Here is a 17,952-nt window from a genome sequence, read left to right as displayed (position 1 = left end):
TTCCATTACACGTCGGGAGGATCAGGGCCAGCTATCTGAGCGGGTGGATAACGGCCTTTTGTATATTTGATGGGTGAGGCAAATGGCAGGCAAACAACTTTAGCATTCCGCACACCTTCGGGTAGGGACAAATCAACGAGCCTTCATGCCTTTTTTGAGCTGGTCCTCATGAGGGGAGGCACGACACGGGCGGCCATGGCTGTCCTACTCAACTCTCTCATGTTGGTCTCTCTAACATTTGGTGGAATGTTCTACAGGCTCTAGCGTCTGTCAACTCTCTTAACATCCCAGGTTAGTCGTTTCCCCCTTCGAAAAAACAAACACACGCTCGCAACTACACGTGCATCACCTCTCTCTCTCTCTCTCTCTCTCTCTCCACCAATGTCATGAGGTTTCCCTTGGCCCCCAAAACCCTGATTTCTCAATGTTTTTTTCTGTTTTTTTGGGCATACCTTCACTGCATTTCAGAAACCTCAATTTGTCTTGCCTATGCTTTTTTTTAATCTATTGAAATTATGTTATTTATGTGCTTCCTAAAATGTCTTCGGAGGTATTTGGAAGGGCAGTGCCAAAACTTGACCTTACCCACTTCGGCTAAGCCCCTCCAAGATGCAAGGGCTTGGTGGTTTCCCCCTCCTTGTAGTGGGGCATGTGGCTAGGTGCACTGTGTCGTATCCACCGAGTACATTTTGCAAGCTTGTATATGCTTGAGAATCCCCAACTACCTCATGCACAAGATGTCTTCAGGCATACACGCAAGATGATACTCTCTCTTTCTCTCTCTCTCTCTCTCTCTCACACACACACACACACACACATAATCATCATCATAATTATCAAAACCAGGTTGCACTCCATGCTCTGAAGCTTGCAAAACAAGATTGTTTTTTTATTATTCTTTTACCGTGTATTGTGTGAGTGCTTGGGTAGCATACTTCGTGTAGTGTAGAGAATATTTGAAATGCTCGGATGAACATGAATTTGAAAGCATACTTGGAAACAATGCTAGATTGACATCCACAATCAATGAGCACGTTCTCCTATGTTTATAAAATTTCAAGAAGGACTGTGCCAGCTCCCCGCCATACTTTATGTATGGTTTTTTTTTCTTCACTCACATAAACGAGCACGAAAATCTTATGACTTGACGAATGATGCGTAACTCAGATTCAAATGTAGTAATGAATTTGGAATTATAAACCTTATGATGTACCCTGAGATAAATTTGGAATTATAAACTTTACGATAATGTACCTAAGATGCAAATGATGGCTCCACGAAGGAAGGGCGGGCGCTAGAAATAAATGTTAAATTTTGATTCTGATTGCTACTAAATTTAGGCAAAGGTTAAAATACCTTTCCTTTCTAATGTTTTCGCACCAACTAATTAATGCTTTTTAATCTTCACTCATTTTTGTCATGACATATGAAAGTAAATGGCTATATCTTTGTCATATATATTATATTAAAGTGCGAGAAGCTTTGCTTATTACTGACGGTGCGACATATTTGTTATGACGAAACTATGGGGTTAGGCTGATGGGCCTGAGCGAGCTTGGTGGGAAAGGAGGCCATGGTGTTGATGCCGCATTTGCCCTCGGGCTGGAGCGTCCCGCGCTTCATCAAGATGAAGCCCTCGTCGCCCCACTCCGGGCCCCACGAGTTCTTCACGATCCAATAGTCCTGAGGTGCGGAGCCTGCGTGGGACGTCCCGTAGCCCACAATGGCCACGCCGTGATCCAGATCGATGCCGCACTGGCCGTCGTACACACCCTGCACCAATTAGCTAGTTACTTTTTACTCCGCAGCAAATAAACCAGCTAGCCAATCGAAAGCAATACCAAATAATTTAGGATTATACGTGGATTAGTTTACCCCAGCGTAGAATTGGAAGTCCCTGTGGCTTGCGTCTATGCCGACGCTCACAGGCTGCTTCGCCACAGCTTGCAGAAGTTCTTGCTCGTTGTTTATCGCTACCTCGGTGTAGCTGTCTATGGTCACCATATGCTGCAGAGAATTCCGTTAGCGAGCTAGGAGCCGGTGTCTAGTATGGATGAGTAGAGTTCTGTCGGATTTACCTGAATGGAAGAGGCGCAAACTCCCTGCCTGGCCTTGTATGGGTAGTGCTCTTCGGTGTCGAGGCCGCCGTTGTTGACAAGGAAGTCGAAGGCGGCAGGCATGGAGCCGCCGTTGCATCCACTGTTGTCATCGGTGTCGCAATCGATGAGCTGCTGCTCCGACAGCGAGACGAGGTTTCCCGTCACTATCTGGTTGATGCCCTCCACCGCCACCACCGTGGAGAAGGCCCAGCAACTGCCGCATTGCCCCTGATTCTTCACAGGCGTAACGGCCCCACGCTGCCGCCAGTCCACTGCCGCCGGCAGTACCGGCTCATCACTATGATCTGTGCCATGATCACCGCCATGGCGATGGCGTGAGGCTCTTCTAGTACTGCGGGAAGCTGGGCTCCACAGGTAAGCCGATTTGAATTCGTCGTGTGTGAGATCGGCGAAGTTGTTCATGTCCAGCCAGTAGCCGTGCTCTCCAGTCCGTTTGTTGTGCTCGAAGACGTGCCTGAAGTTGTCGGCAAAGATCGCAAAGCGACGGAGTTTCTCGTAGGAGCGCGTACTGCTGTCGTTACTGTAAGGGCGAGGGTGCTTCTCGAGCCAGGACAGGAAGAGTGAAGAAACCTCGTCGGGAGGTGGAAAGGTGTCATCTTCCGGAGGAGATTGGGAATACTGCAGAGAGAGACCGTGGTTTGCCTTGAAACAGGAATAGGCGACGACCAGGAGAGCAAAAAACATGCGGCTGGCTGTAAGAGAAGAGGCCATGTTGATGTGGGATCGGTAGAGCCAATCAATTGCAACCTGTACCAAGCTAGGCCTTTCCGTTCCTTTTGTATACATCAAAACCTGACCTAACTTGTTTGAGTTTCGTAATAACTTCAAAGCAATGTTGTAGGGTCGACCCCTTAGCTTTGCTCGCAATTCTAATCCACACACCTACCAGCTCTCATATCTGTCTTTCAAGCAAGAACGGTTGTTTAGATTATAAGCTTGAATAAAAAATTTGAAAGTAACAATCATGTGTTGAAGACTACAGGCGCCCCAGCTGGTTTCGAGGCTCGTGGAGCGAGCCCCCATGGCTCCATTGTTGCCCATGGTTCCACGTCTTCCTGCGTGCGACTTCCACAAATACAGTTGGGCACACCAGGGCTTCTAATTCTTCTTCTTTGCGCATGCGGTTGGTACCGTGTTGTTCGATCGTTTACCCTGCGTCTGTCTGTGCTCCTCAGGATAAGATGATCTTATCCTCTATTAGACGTACCCTCTCTTGTGCATTGGTTCTGGCGGAGGTTACGTCTTTCATTCTATGTCTTAATTGAGTATTATAAGAAGGCTCGATGCTCTCTATTGCATGCCTTGTTCTGTACTTTCATTTCTGAGTGCTTGCTTTCCTTGCTTTGGTCTTCTCTAGCTTCCTTAATGGCTCAATGCAGGGAGGAGAAGGGAGCTACTTCGTCTGAGGCGTTCATGGAGAGAAAAAAGATACTTTGTCCGAGTCGTCCGTCAACAACAATGGTTCCACATAGATACCAGCTAGCAAGAAGACGATGCTCTTCCAAGTGTCTATCACCGTTGGCGTTGGCAATGGTGATATTGACACAAGCTTGTGGGACTTCATATAGGACCTCGTTTCTATGGAGTGCGCTAAAGGACTGCTTGCCTTGGAGCATGGTGGGGTTCGTCACTATCTCCACTTCTTGATGGTGGTGTGTCAAACGCCCCCTTCTCTGGTGGTAATTGGCAAGACACAGTACATGGAGTGGAGTGTTAAGCCCTCCATGGGCTTATCATGTGCTTTGAGGAATGTCCACATGCATAACTTTTCTTTGAGGGTATGAATATAAAAAGCATACATTCTGCATTAGATTGAACCTCGTTTGAGTTAAATTTCATGAATTTGGAAGCTTAAGGTGGATTAAAAATAACTAGATACATGGTTTTGACATAATCTAGATATTAATAAACATTAGTGAAAGATTAACAAAATGATACAATGAGGATATGAATCAAAAGCACACATTTTGCATTAGATTGAGCCTCCTTTGAGTTAGATTTCATTAATTAGGAAGCTCAAGGTGTATTAAAGACAACAAGAAACATGGTTTTGACATAATCTAGATATTAATAAAGATTAACAAAATGATACAATGAGGATATGAATTAAGAAACACATTTTGCATTGGATTGAGCCTCTTTTTATAGGCTATATTCAAAGTGCTTCTCTCTATTCAAAGTGCTTAATTAGTAATAATCATCTTTCTAATTATGCTCAATCCAATCCCTAGAATCTAGCCTCTTTTTATAGGCTAGATTCAAATATAGCTTAGTAATAATCATCTTTCTAATCATGCTTAATCCAATCCCCAGAATCTAGCCTTGACCTCTCTCTCATAAATGCTATTGGAGACTTTGTTTATCCCATTTGCCAACTTGTATAGTAGATGCCTAGATCTGGTGATTTTTGGATGCTTTGACTACTCCACTTGCTATATTTACATGCCTGTCTTTTTGACCTTTGCAATGCAACTATATCAGATGACTAAGATATATGCTTCTGCATGCTATACAAATGTTGCACCCTCTAGCACATGGATTTCCAACACTCCCCCTCAATGTGACCTAACATACTACACTAGACCTACATTCCTATAACTAGAAATTCAACATCTTCATGATTAAATACTAAGTAAACTACTTTAAAAAGATTAACTAAAGCATAATCATGACACTAATCACAAGATGATTGTATTAGTCAAACTCTTGAAATGAGCCAAGGACTACATGATTTCATAGCTCTTACGAAGCCCTCATCCATAAGATACATGATTTTATAGCTCTTAAGGAGCCCTCATCCATAAGATACATGTACCCTTGTGCCATCCATGTGTCAATAAGAGCTCACACTAATACATGCCCTCCTTGTTCTTTCTATGTGCTAACGTTTTTAACCAGTGACTTCACCTTTTACAAGCGACCATGGTATGAATTAACCTTTGAGCCAGGACCCTTAGCCTTTCTTCTTCCTTGCATATGTTGTCTCCCTTGCTCCTCGAGGGCTTCACCTGAAAATATGTAAGTGTAGCACGTGCAGCACTACAAGGAAAAGCGACCGTAGGTGCGTTTATAGACGTATTTTGACAACGTGGTTTAAAATGTTACGGGCACGTTTATAAGAGCGTCTAAAAGCGAGTCTACCAAGACAAGCGTCTATAGTCACCTCTGTAAGCGCATCTATATCATTATAGACACACTTATAGACTCGCCTATAGATGTGCCTATTGAAGCTCCTATAGACGCGCTCTAGAATTTTTAAAAAAATCCAGACAGCTGCATGTGCAGATATACAGCTGCATTTTTTGCACATACAGCTGCATTTTCTGCACATATACAGGCAGCTCTCTGATTTAAGGTAAAAAACAAACCTACAAAACCAATCCCCAGCACCCAAGGGTGCAATAATAATATAGGAAAGAGAGGAAAGATAGAAAAGCACTTACCTCTTTTTTGTGATGTTGAAAGAGAGGATTAGAGAACCTACAAAACCAACAAAAGGGTGAGGAAAGCATTAGTAATGCATACATACAAAAGCTTATGCAAGTTATGCCGCTATGCAAGCCTTATGCAAACTATACTGCTATGCAAGCCTTACGCAAGCTATGCATAAAGCATGCATGAGGCCTTATGCATGAAGCTTATGCATAACGCATTATCCATAAGGCTTATGCATAACACATTATGCATAAGGCTTATGTATAAAGCATGCATGAAGCATTATGCATAAAGCTATGCATGAGGCTCATGCATATAAAGCACTATGCAAGCCACGATAGCCTAAACTAGACCGTACCTTGGCACTATGCATTAAGCATGCATGCATAGATTAAGATCTATCCATGCATAGAGTTTAATGCATGCATAGAGGTCTATGCATAGAGCTTAATCTATGCATATATCTCTATGCATTATGAATGCATGCATAGAGCTTAATCTATGCATTAAGCTCTATGAATAGAGCTTAATTCATAGATTAAGCTCTATGATTAGAGCTCTATTTATAGATTAAGCTCTGTGCATAGAGGGCCTACAAAACATAACCCCTCTTTTTAGTAGATAAAAATAGAGAAAAGAGATGATAAAAAGATAGGAAAGAGAGGAAAGATAGGAAAGCACTTACCTCTTTTTGGTGATGTTAAAGAGAAGATTATACAAAAGCCCTAAGAACCTAATGCATACATACAAAATCGAAAAGATTAAACTCTATGCATAGAGCTTAATGCATGCATAGAGCTCTATGCATAGATACAAAAGCTTATGCAAGCTATGCTAAAGCTTATGCAACCTATGCCGCTATACAAGCCTTATGCAAACTATGTCGCTATGCAAGCCTTATGCAAGCTATGCTAAAGCTTATGCATAAAGCATGCATGAGGCCTTATGCATAAAGCTTTAAGCATAATGTTTTATGCATGAGACCTTATGCATAATAAAGATTTAAGCATAATGCTTTATGCATGAGGCCTTATGCATAAAGCATTATGCATAAGGCTTATGTATAAAGCACTATGCATGAGGCCTTAAGCATAAAACTATGCATGAGGCCTTATGCATAAAGCATGCATGAGGCCTTATGCCTAAAGTCTATGCATAAAGCTATGCATGAGGCCTTATGCATAAAGCTTATGCGCAAACCTACAAAACAAATCCCCAGCACCTAAGGGTGCAATAATATTAGAGGAAAGATAGAAAAGCACTTACCTCTTTTTTGTGATGTTAAAAGAGAGGATACGAGGACCTACAAAATCAAAAAAAGGGTAAGGAAAGGATTAGTAATGCTTATGCAAGCTATGCTGCTATATGCAAGCCTTATGCAAACTATACCACTACTATGCAAGCCTTATGCAAGCTATGCTAAAGCTTATGCATAAAGCATGCATAAGGCCTTATGCATAAAGCTTTAAGCATAAAGCTATGCATGAGGCCTTATGCATAAAGCTATGGATGAGGCCTTATGCATAAAGCGCTATGCAAGCCACACTAGCGTAAACTAAACCGTACCCCGGCACTATGGATTAAGCATGTATGCATAGATTAAGCTCTATGCATATAGCTTACTGCATGCACAAAGGTGTATGCATAGAGCTTAATCTATGCATAGATCTCTATGCATTATGAATGCATGCATAGAGCCTGAAGTGTGAGATTTTTCCCAAATTATCTAATAGTGACTTTTGATGTTTTTGTTGTGGTGAGAGTTATTTTCATTGAGTTTGAGAAGATGAAGCATGTGTGTGGTGTGGTAGTCTGATGATGAAAAGATGCAAGGGAGAAGAGAGCTTGAGCTCTTGCAAGCACACACACACTCACAAAACCCTAAAAGAGAGCACACAAGGTGAGAGGTTGAAAATCTTCTTCTTCACACAACACTCAACACACCATATACAAAGATAAGAGTACACACATATGAAAAGGTACTCAACCAAATACATACAAAGATAAGAGTACACACAACACTCAACACACCATATACAAAGATAAGAGTACACACATATGAAAAGGTAGTCAACCAAATACATACTAGGGTTCTCTATAGTGTGAACCCAACTAAATGAGCAGGCGCTATAACTATGCCAGTCTCTAGAATGGTTGTCACACAGCCTGTCATCCCACTGGCCGCATATCACCCATGATCTCACCAACCATGCCAGTGGTGTAAGTGTGGGGCCTATCCCCCAGGTGGGTCATCAGTGTCCACCACTGTGGGGCCTATCCCCCAGGCGGGTCATCAGTGTCCACCACCTCACTAGATGAGCTCGATATCTCAACACACCCCCTCGAGCTCAACTCCATCTCATGTACACCAAGCGAAGCCTTGAATCTGCGGAGCTTCTTTGTACCCAATGCTTTGGTGAAGATGTAGTGACCTGATCCTGTGTGTTGACATAAACAAGGTCAACGTCTCCTGCCAAAACCCTCTCTCTAACAAAATGGTAGTGGACCTCTATATGCTTTGTGCGAGCATGAAAAACTGGGTTCCTGGCCAACTGTATACTGCTAATGTTTTCACAGAAAATGATAACTTGTCTATCCACTGATAGACCCAAATCTGCAAGTAGCTTTCTCAACCAAGCTACCTCGCATGCTGCCATAACAGCATCTCTGTACTCAGCCTCTATAGTAGTAGTACTAGGCTGCTTCTTGCTGTTCCAAGTCACAGCAGCACTCCCCAAAGAAAACATGAAGCCCCTAGTAGATCTTCTATTTGAGATACTACCAGCCCAATCAGCATCTGTGTATCCATGTACACATATCTCTATCCCAGTTTCATAAAATAGTCCACAATGCAAAGTAGACCTCACATACCTCAGTATGCGTCTCAATGCATCCAAATGCGACTTTCGAGGAACCTACATAAACTGACTCACCAACCCACAACATAGCTCAAATCTGGCGGTGATCGTCATGTAGATCAAGCTTCCTACTATGCGCCTATCATAGTAGGATCCTCCAAAATCTCTCATGAATCTGCACTCAACTTGCCATTCTGATCCAATGGCACTAAGATAGGCTTACAGCCTGTCATACCATACTTGGACAACATGTCCAAGCCATACTGTCTCTGTAATAATCCAATACCATGTGGTGACCTAATCACCTCAATGCCCAAGAAATATCTGAGCTCCCCCAGATCTTTCACCTCAAACTTCTGTCTCTAAGCAAGATCTTTACATCAAAGATCTCTGCATCATGGTCCCCCGTAATGATCAGGTCATCTACATAGATGACAACAAGCACAACCCCTCTATCACTGTGTCCGCCTCAGATACAACGAGAAATCTGCATTGGCTACATGAAAGCCAATAGTGACAAGATATTCAAAAATCTTGTCAGACCATGCTCTTGGTGCTTGTTTTAAGCCATACAAGGCCTTCTTCAACCTGCAAACATGCTCGGGGTGACTCACATCCTCATAACTAAGTGGCTGCAACATATACACCTCTTCCTGCAAATCCCCATGCAAGAATGCATTCTTTACATCCATCTCATGTAAAGACCATTGCTTTGACGCAGCACTGCTATCACAACTCTCACTGTTGCCATCTTGGCAACTAGGCTGAAAGTTTCCTCATAATCAATGCCATATGTCTGTGCATATCCTTTGGCTACCAATCTAGCCTTGTACCTGCTTATGCTTCCATCACTGTTATGTTTTACTTTGTACACCCCCTTGCATCCAATGGCTTTCTTGCCTTCAGGCAATTGCACTAAATCCCAAGTCTCATTTCCATAAAGTGCATCCATCTCCTCATCCATAGCGTTCTCCCAACACATATTTCCAACAGCCTCATCAATGCATGTGGACTCTACAACCTGCACAACTTTTGCCATGTATGCATAGTGATGTGCCACATATCCATCATAGGTAAACCTTTGCATAGGATTCTTCACTCTCCCAGATCTTTGCAGCTTTGCATTGATGGCTTCCATAGCCTTCTTTACACCAGGTGTTCTCATAGCTGGTATCCCAAGATCCTCATCAAGGCTCATCTCTAAGAGCCACTAGACTCTCCATCAACATGAGAATGCTGTGCAGAAATGTTAGGCATACTAAGGGGCTCAACCACTTTCTCTTTGCCTTTATATGATGTACTAACCACATTTACAGGACTGGTATTATGATGCCGCCTGCCACTCCATGGTCTATCAACTGGACCACTAGATGAGGACTCTCCTGGTCCACTCAAAGACTGTGATTGCTGACTTGCATTCTGTGCAACCACATTTCCACTCACATTAGCCCCAACAGCTTCTTTTCTAGCAGCATACCAGCTGTTCATCTCATCAAAAACAACATCTTTGCTTACCCTCAACTCACGTGTAGTAGGGTTATAACACCTATATCCCTTTTGCTCAAGGGAATACCCAATAAACACACATTTTTCAGCTTTTGGATCCAGCTTAGTTCTCAGCTCATCTGGCACATGCATATATGCAATGTATTCAAAGACTTTCAGATGAGACAAATCAAGTTTTCTGTCAGTAAACCTCTCCTCTAGAGTTACATCATGTATGGTTGCAGTTGGAGTCGTGTTCATGATGTAAACTGCTGTAAAAACAGCCTCAGTCCAATAGTTATGCGGCATATTCTTCTCTCCCATCAATGCAATCTCAGCAATGTGCCTATTTTTTTGCTCAGCAACTCCATACACTTTAATGACTTTATAAGAGAAAAAATGTATTCTTTTTATAGAGAATGGTATACTTTTATGCTAGCTAAATTACAATGATATTATCTTTCAAATTACTATGATTTTATGGCTATGAATAATATTAACTACATAGGAATTGAACTAGATGACAACCATATCTTCCTAGATTGAGAAAGAAAGGTCATATATCAAGGGCATGATCACATCGCAAGGATCCGCAACATTTGTAACACATCAAATGGACTTAAATGAGCTATTATATTATTTGAGATAACGATATACATCTACAAGAGTCTTAGTTGACATAATTTCAGTTCAAGAATGGCACATAATGTGGAAGTTCATTTTGTGGCTATTAATAATATTCACTACCCTAGATCAGAACCACATCTTCCTAGATTGAGAGGAATTTTCTACACAAGATTTCTATTACTCTTTGAATTTCCTAGACCACAACAACATCTTCTAGATTGAGAAAGGATTCTTCATATAAGAATTGAAACACTTGCTAAATTGAAAATAATTATCTATATAAAAATTATATTACTTCTCAAAGCTTCATAGATAGCAAGCACATTTCCCAGATAGAGAAATAATTCTCTATCTCCGGGAAATAAAACACTTCCTAGGTCAAAACCGGATTTCCTAGAGAGAGAAGAATTCTCCATATATGAAACTAAACACGTCCTAGGTCAAAACCATATGAAACTAAACACGTCCTAGGTCAAAACCAGATTTCCTAGATTGAGAAGAAAGAGCTACATAGAGAATGAAATTCACTACATATAGGAGGAAAATGTTGGCTTTAGAAGTAGGGAATTTTTTCCAAATCCCTATATACGTGTTGCTCTAAAGCTCCTTGTTGTGAGAAAGATATAACCTCCTAAAACCACCAATGCTCCAGCAAAACATAGGATCATTCGCTCCTTTGAAGCACACAAAGAAGCAGGGACAACCATCGAATAACAGGGTACCAGATGCAGGCGCACAGAAGAAGAAATCTAGAAGCCGTTGGAGCCATCTATGTTTGAGGAAGTCGCAGACAGGAAGACAAGAACATGGGTAGTTACCGGGTGATAATGGAGCCATGCATGGATGCTCCACGAGGTCGCATACACTGGGAAGACAAGAACACAATGTCGGCCAAGAGAGCACATGCACAGTGTGAGATGTATTTTTAGAATAGTTCTCACAAATTAGCATCATCTATTCTAAACTAATTAATGTTGTGAGAAGACGTCGAACCTTGCAGCAGCGGGACCCTTGCGCCAAGAAAGCACATGCACAGTGAGATGTATTTTTAAAATTGTCTCATCAGGCATCATCTATTCCGCCTTTCCAAAATAATGAAACCAACTGGGGCGCCTATTAGTCTTCAACACTCCCAAATTTCTTATTCAAGCTTATCATCTAAACAAACGTTATTTCTTGAAAGCTGGCGGGTGTATAGATTAGAATTGCGGGTCCCGTACAGACATTGCTTTGAAGCAACTACAATAACTGATACAAGTTAGGTCTAAAGAAATATAACACCTGGACATTTTAGTGAAATTAAAACATTCAAACGTCGTGATTTGAAACGACTTATTGAAGCGACGAATTGTCGCTATGTATGTGCCGATTGAGCAAAGTAAACACGCATTTGTTTTGTATCTCAAGTGTCTCTGAAAACACCTTGTGAGCACACACAGTTTGTATTTTTCTACAAGGTCAGGTTTCGACGTATACAAAAGGAAAGGAAAGGCCTAGCTTGCAGCTACGACGGATGAGTCCATGGTTCTTTTATATGGATCTGTTGGAGGTTGATCTTGCTGATCTTCAACGGAGATTCCATTTTGATGTGTGAATATATTGTCGAGTACTATGAGCTAGGAATCATCAAAAAGGCCCTTGAGTGGACAGGTGGTGAGCGTTCTGGTTGCCAATGATGCCATAGGTACACTGATGAAGGAATGATTAGAAATCGGAGGTTTTGAGGATTATGATCAGTGACATTATGAATTCATTAAATGATTCTTTTAAAGACAGCTGATTTTGTGAAAAAGGCAATTTCATATTGGGTGTGTAAGTGGTATGACTAGTTTTAAGTTTGCAGGAATATCCGGGGGCCAGGGAACTCTTTTCCCTAGTACCCGGGACAAAACCTAACCAAATTCCTAATTGGATCCCATCACTACAGTGGTTGGGCGGTTGGCTATTCCACGGGACTAGGCTGGACTGATGGATCCCTAAAATTGAGACTCAATTCTGTTATAGTACGATACATGAATTAAATCCCAGATAAAAATTATTCTATGGAAAAGAATCAACGGCTGTGCCTCTCAATGAGGAAAAAAGCATTGGTCTCTATGATCTGAGTGCAATCTTTCCCTGATCTGACTATGGGGCTTACGGGTTTGGTCAGATCAATTCAGTTAGTTAAGGCTTTTGACTATGCTAGAGAAAAATTATCTTGGAGGAATCGCCCATGCTTTCCGGGCAAGGGAAGTTTTTCTGGGTTTGGTTTTGGAACAACCGATGGATTAGTCTCTTGTCCGGATATTCGTGGGCGAGGCCCCGAGTGATGGACCCTGCTCCGTGCAAGAAGTGCTACTTCCACTGCTAGCACCCCTGAATTCGTTGTGGTGGGAACAGGGATCTCACACCAAGAAGTGCTACTTCTGCTGCTAGCACCCCTGAATTCGCTGCGTGGTAGGGACAGGGATCTCACACCAAAAGAGAATGTTGCACGTGAACATGGCTTCACTAACTCTCCTAGACAAAGAGGAACTAAACATTGAGCTAGCATGGCTCAGGGTGGGACTCTCTATGGCTAAATGTCATGCAACAAGCATTGCATTGATAGATATGGAATCAAGTCATAACTTGATCTCATATGAGACAAGGGTAGCCTTAGATAAACCGCACCTTGAAACCACCAATGCACAAGTACGTAGTGTGCACTTGACAACTACGAAAGTTGAGGGATTTTTAAGTGTTAATATTTTCATAAGAAATAATTCCTTTGTTGGGAAGGTGTTTGTCATGCCTGTTGTTGCAGGTTCCATGGAAGAGGAAATGATCCTAGGACGATCTAGGTTTTTGGCCATTTCTAGGAGACTGCAGGTTTTGGCCATTTCCGTGAGTTTTGGCCATTTCTGTGAGACCAGGTTTTTGTCCATGAAGTATTTATGTTTTGTTTTTTTGTAAATTCGATTAATGCATTATCGGATCAGATCATTATTGGATCAGATCGCATAGTGGAGTTTTTGGTAAGGATGATCGATCACAAGGAAATTAATGATGATAACATTGATTGGAAATCAAAGACCTTTGTTGAAATGCAAGAACTTGTTCAACAGGCAAATACATCTTTTGTCCCAAGATTACGATCAATGTTTGAAAATATGAAAGAAAAGAAAAGAAAAAACAAAGAAAGGCCCAAGATCCCACCTCAATACCTAAGTGTCGACTGAACTCGAAGAAGCAAAGAGGGAGGCGATGCAAGGAAAGTGTGATTGCGTTTGTGCACACGATGAGGACAGGCGATTGCAAAATGATGGAAAAAGAAAGAAATTTAAATTTATGGCACGGCCATTGGAGTAGGTGGCTGCCTTAATGAAGAAAGCCACATGTCATCCTATGATTGGTCCAGAAAAAGTAACCGTTTATGGCATGAAGCACTTTGGACTAGTTCATGACATGAACTATTTTACACCAGTTCACAGCGTGAATCTTTTAGGAGAAGTTCATAGCGTGAACCTTTTTGTACCAGATTACGGCGTGAAGCATTTTGGATCAGTTCACGACGTGAACCTTTTTGGATCATGTGTGTGTAAGATTGATACCCAATATTTCTATTCATGCTCAGACATTCAAACATGCATTTAAAGGAGTGAATGATACCCAGTTTTACCTTGTATCCATTTTGTGACTAATGGATACCTTCAGCTTTTTATTGCCATGGAAACCAAGGTGGTACTTTGGTACTTCTGGGTAGGTATTGTTGCAGGAGTTTCAACTCCGTGTGGGAGTGCTTGGTTCTTCCCTCCACCCAACTAAATAGTTTTGCTACTAAGTCTTGTGGATTGGGGCTTGTATCAGTGTCCATTTGTTGAACCTTATTTTTTCTCCTTTCAAGGTCCTTATCTAGTTCCTTGATCGAGGTGGTTACAGGTATTGGTTTGGCTATATTTAACCCATCTTGTTGGGTTGGCTTCTTCCTCCACACCAGTGTTTGTGCACTCTTAGCATTGGTTCTAGTCGGGAGTTGGTTCTGAATGACTTTACTACCCTTTCCTTTGTATTCGGAGGTGTGTGCAACGGTGACCCACTGAGTGAAGTTTAGGCACCCATACTAGTGTATTGCCTTGGTAGTAACCTTGTGCCATGAGCAAGTCCTTTCGGACCCATTGCTTTACGAATGCTTTGTGGAGTGTTGTTTTGTTTGGCGTACCACCAACTTACCTGTGAAGACCATTTGTGTCCCTTGCCTCCCTTTTGAACCCTTCTTGTTGATTCTTTATTGACCCTGTTCTCATCCTTGTAGAGCTGGTTTCCAAGTTGTCCCTTAGGCACCCAATGTTGTGTACCCTATGACTTGGCCTACTTTTTCCGTAGGGATTGTAAAATTACTGCCTTTTTTGCTTCATGAGTTGATGTCACCATGCTTGGTGTTTCTATCTCCTCAATCATGGCATGCTTCTCTGTGTTTATCGGGCTCCATAAGGGTATGGATATGACATTGTTGACCTCGTTCAGTGATGCTGTCCTCTTCTCCCATTGGATATTACAGGTGCTAAGTGATTGGCTTTACCTATCCCACAATATGGCCTCTTCTCTTCCAGCGAGCCACATGTTTTTTGCTCTCCTGGTTGTCGCATATTCCTGTTGCAACACGGTCTCTCTCTGCAGTATTCCCAATCTCCTCCTGAAGATGGCAGTTTTCTACCTCCCGATGAGGTCACTTCACTCTTCCTGTCCTGGCTCGAGAAGCACCCTCGCCCTTACAGCAATGACAGCAGTACGCGCTCCTACGAAAAACTCCGTCGCTTTGCCATCTTTGCCGACAACTTCAGGCACGTCTTCGAGCACAACAAACGCACTGGAGAGCACGGCTACTGGCTGGACATGAACAACTTCTCCGATCTCACTCACGACGAATTTAAAACGGCGTACCTGTGGAGCCCAGTTGCCCGCAGTACCAGAAGAGCCTCACGCCGTCGCCATGGTGGTGATGATGGCACAAGTATTGATGAGGCGGTACTACCGGCGGCGGTGGACTGGCGGCAGTGCGGGCCGTTACGGCTGTGAAGGATCAAGGGCAATGTGGCAGCTGCTGGGCCTTCTCCACGGTGGTCGCGGTGGAGGGGATCAACCAGATAGTGACGGGAAACCTCGTCTCCCTGTCGGAGCAGCAGCTCATCGACTGCAGCACCCATGGCAACAGGGGATGCAACGGCGGTTCCATGCCCGCTGCCTTCGACTTACGACGGCCTCGACACCGAAGAGCTCTACCCATACAAGGCCTCGCTCAAGCCCATCAACCCAACCCCATCGTTTCAGCGTAACAATATTGTCGCACCTTCAGCAATAAGCAAGGCCTGCAGCCCTTTAATATAATATATAGCCTGCAACCGGTTTTGAAAAAATCATGACTCTCAATTAAGAAAGAGTCATGATTTTTATTTTTTATTTGTGATGAAAAATAAAAATAAAACCATAGATATTTTTTATTTTTCGTTACAAAAATTCCCATGGTTGAGAAACATAGTCTACCTCTGTTTTTTTCGATCTCGATATCTTCTTGCCTCTATAGAGCAGCTATGGCTACTCCATAGGTACTCTCTAACCGTCACAAGAAGCCCTCCTCATATTATTACATAGTATCATTGCTCTCCACCAAGTAACGTGCTAATCTTTGCTTGTGAAGTTGCGTGTGAGTGACGGAATCACAAGGTGACATGTAGAGACCTATTTGGCATGTTAGCCAGTGGGTAGGATACCGTGTGTCGGCTAGGACTGCACTGTGGAAAGGACGAGAGAGTGGACGTTGCTGAGGAAGAGATGGTGGTGGAGTTTGTAGGGCCTGTGAAAGCGAAAGTGAGAGCGTGCATGCGCTTATGGGCGTCGCACACAAGCACGATCATGGACCATTTGGCCAGTATCCTGCACACCTAACTCGGGTAACTTGTCGCAAACAGCTTGCCTTCATTATGCAGGATATATCTATTGAGAGCCACACCATGGTTGAGTGCCCAAACAAGTGGCTCTTAATCACGCTTCCAAACCTGAGATTAGAGGAAGTGATTAGCAACACCGATGTCATCAATATCCACTCGATAGTATCATGAGAGCATTAGCTCAATTATTGTATTGTTGTTTTTTTGTTGTAGTACCTTGCTCTATGGCTCTCCATGAATCTTCATATCGATGTCACCCTGTGTGGCTCTAGAAAATCTGTTGTCTCCCCTCCCCATCGATCCAGGCGGAAGCTTGTTAACACCATCATTGATGCCTTCCACTCTACATGCTCAACCGCAACACCGGCTTTACCGCAACCAACATCAGCACTGTTGTGCGGCTCTGGGCCCTGCCTAGACAAACCCCTCGCCCCGTGGCACACCGGCATGACACCGAACCAACACAGCAAACTGACAGATTTCTCAGCCCCACGCTTGCCGAAACCACTGTCGGGATCACTAGCTTCCTCTTTTCCAAATACCCCACGCTTGATTGCAGCATTTATATGCAAGACTACCCCTATGTTATGCATGCACTTTTTGTGAGATTGCGAAAGGAAAAACCACATGGAATTCAATTGGCAGTTTCTACTCTATGCGCGGCAAAGGCCAAGCGAATATATGTAAACGTCGTTTCGTTTCTTTGATTAAGGTATAAAAGAACAAAAGTTTTAAAAAAACATCAACTAATTAATGGAATTTCTTTTTTTTTACTCTTAGTCATTGTGTGCCCCTATTTAAAGTAGGGAGGTGGAAAACTGCCATCTTCAGGAGGAGATTGGGAATACTGCAGAGAGAGACCGTGGTTTGCCTTGCAACAGAAATATACGACGACCAGGAGAGCAAAAAACATGTGGGGTCCCTTTGGAAGACAAGAGGCCATATTGTGGGGTCCCTTTGGAAGACAAGAGGCCATATTGTAAACGTCGTTTCGTTTCTTTGATTAAGGTATAAAAGAACAAAAGTTTTAAAAAAACATCAACTAATTAATGGAATTTCTTTTTTTTTACTCTTAGTCATTGTGTGCCCCTATTTAAAGTAGGGAGGTGGAAAACTGCCATCTTCAGGAGGAGATTGGGAATACTGCAGAGAGAGACCGTGGTTTGCCTTGCAACAGAAATATACGACGACCAGGAGAGCAAAAAACATGTGGGGTCCCTTTGGAAGACAAGAGGCCATATTGTGGGATAGGTAAAGCCAATTGTCAGGTAAAAATCTGAAAAGTGTTTTGGGTCTGTGTACATATGGGATGCGTGGTATGCAAATAAACTTTGACTTGAATGCCCAGGCAAATGTACAGAGCATAGTGAGCTAGTATATGGGTGTTGTTTTTTTCGGAGCAGATGCTGGAGATTTGGAAGTTTTTTTTATTTGCAACAGTATGGTGTGCGGGTGGTTGCCAAATGTAGGGCACCGACTGAATTGGTCGTATTTTGGTAAGTCGAGGTGTTGATGATG

At 42.7% G+C, this 17,952-nt stretch overlaps 1 protein-coding gene and 1 pseudogene across 1 annotated transcript; one reads left to right on the top strand and one right to left on the bottom strand.

The window, feature by feature from the left end:
* Positions 1-1,193: 1,193 nt before the first annotated feature.
* Positions 1,194-2,863, bottom strand: LOC147640905 (cysteine protease XCP2-like). The gene is made up of 3 exons (XM_086809190.1): positions 2,079-2,863; positions 1,876-2,007; positions 1,194-1,773 (listed from the first exon to the last, which is right to left on the bottom strand). The coding sequence occupies exons 1-3, from the start codon at positions 2,829-2,831 to the stop codon at positions 1,513-1,515; spliced, it is 1,146 nt and encodes a 381-aa protein (XP_086665316.1). The 5' UTR covers positions 2,832-2,863; the 3' UTR covers positions 1,194-1,512.
* A 12,082-nt stretch (positions 2,864-14,945) lies between these two features.
* On the top strand, positions 14,946-15,874 carry LOC147640904 (cysteine protease XCP1-like; annotated as a pseudogene).
* Positions 15,875-17,952: the final 2,078 nt, after the last annotated feature.

The sequence above is a fragment of the Cibotium barometz genome, chromosome 2 (genome assembly GCF_041138505.1).
Source record: "Cibotium barometz isolate CiBa-2024 chromosome 2, ASM4113850v1, whole genome shotgun sequence".
In the NCBI taxonomy this organism is placed as follows: domain Eukaryota; kingdom Viridiplantae; phylum Streptophyta; class Polypodiopsida; order Cyatheales; family Cibotiaceae; genus Cibotium; species Cibotium barometz.
The sequence above is the reverse complement of the archived record's forward strand: the minus strand, read 5'-3'. Positions and strand labels throughout refer to the sequence as shown.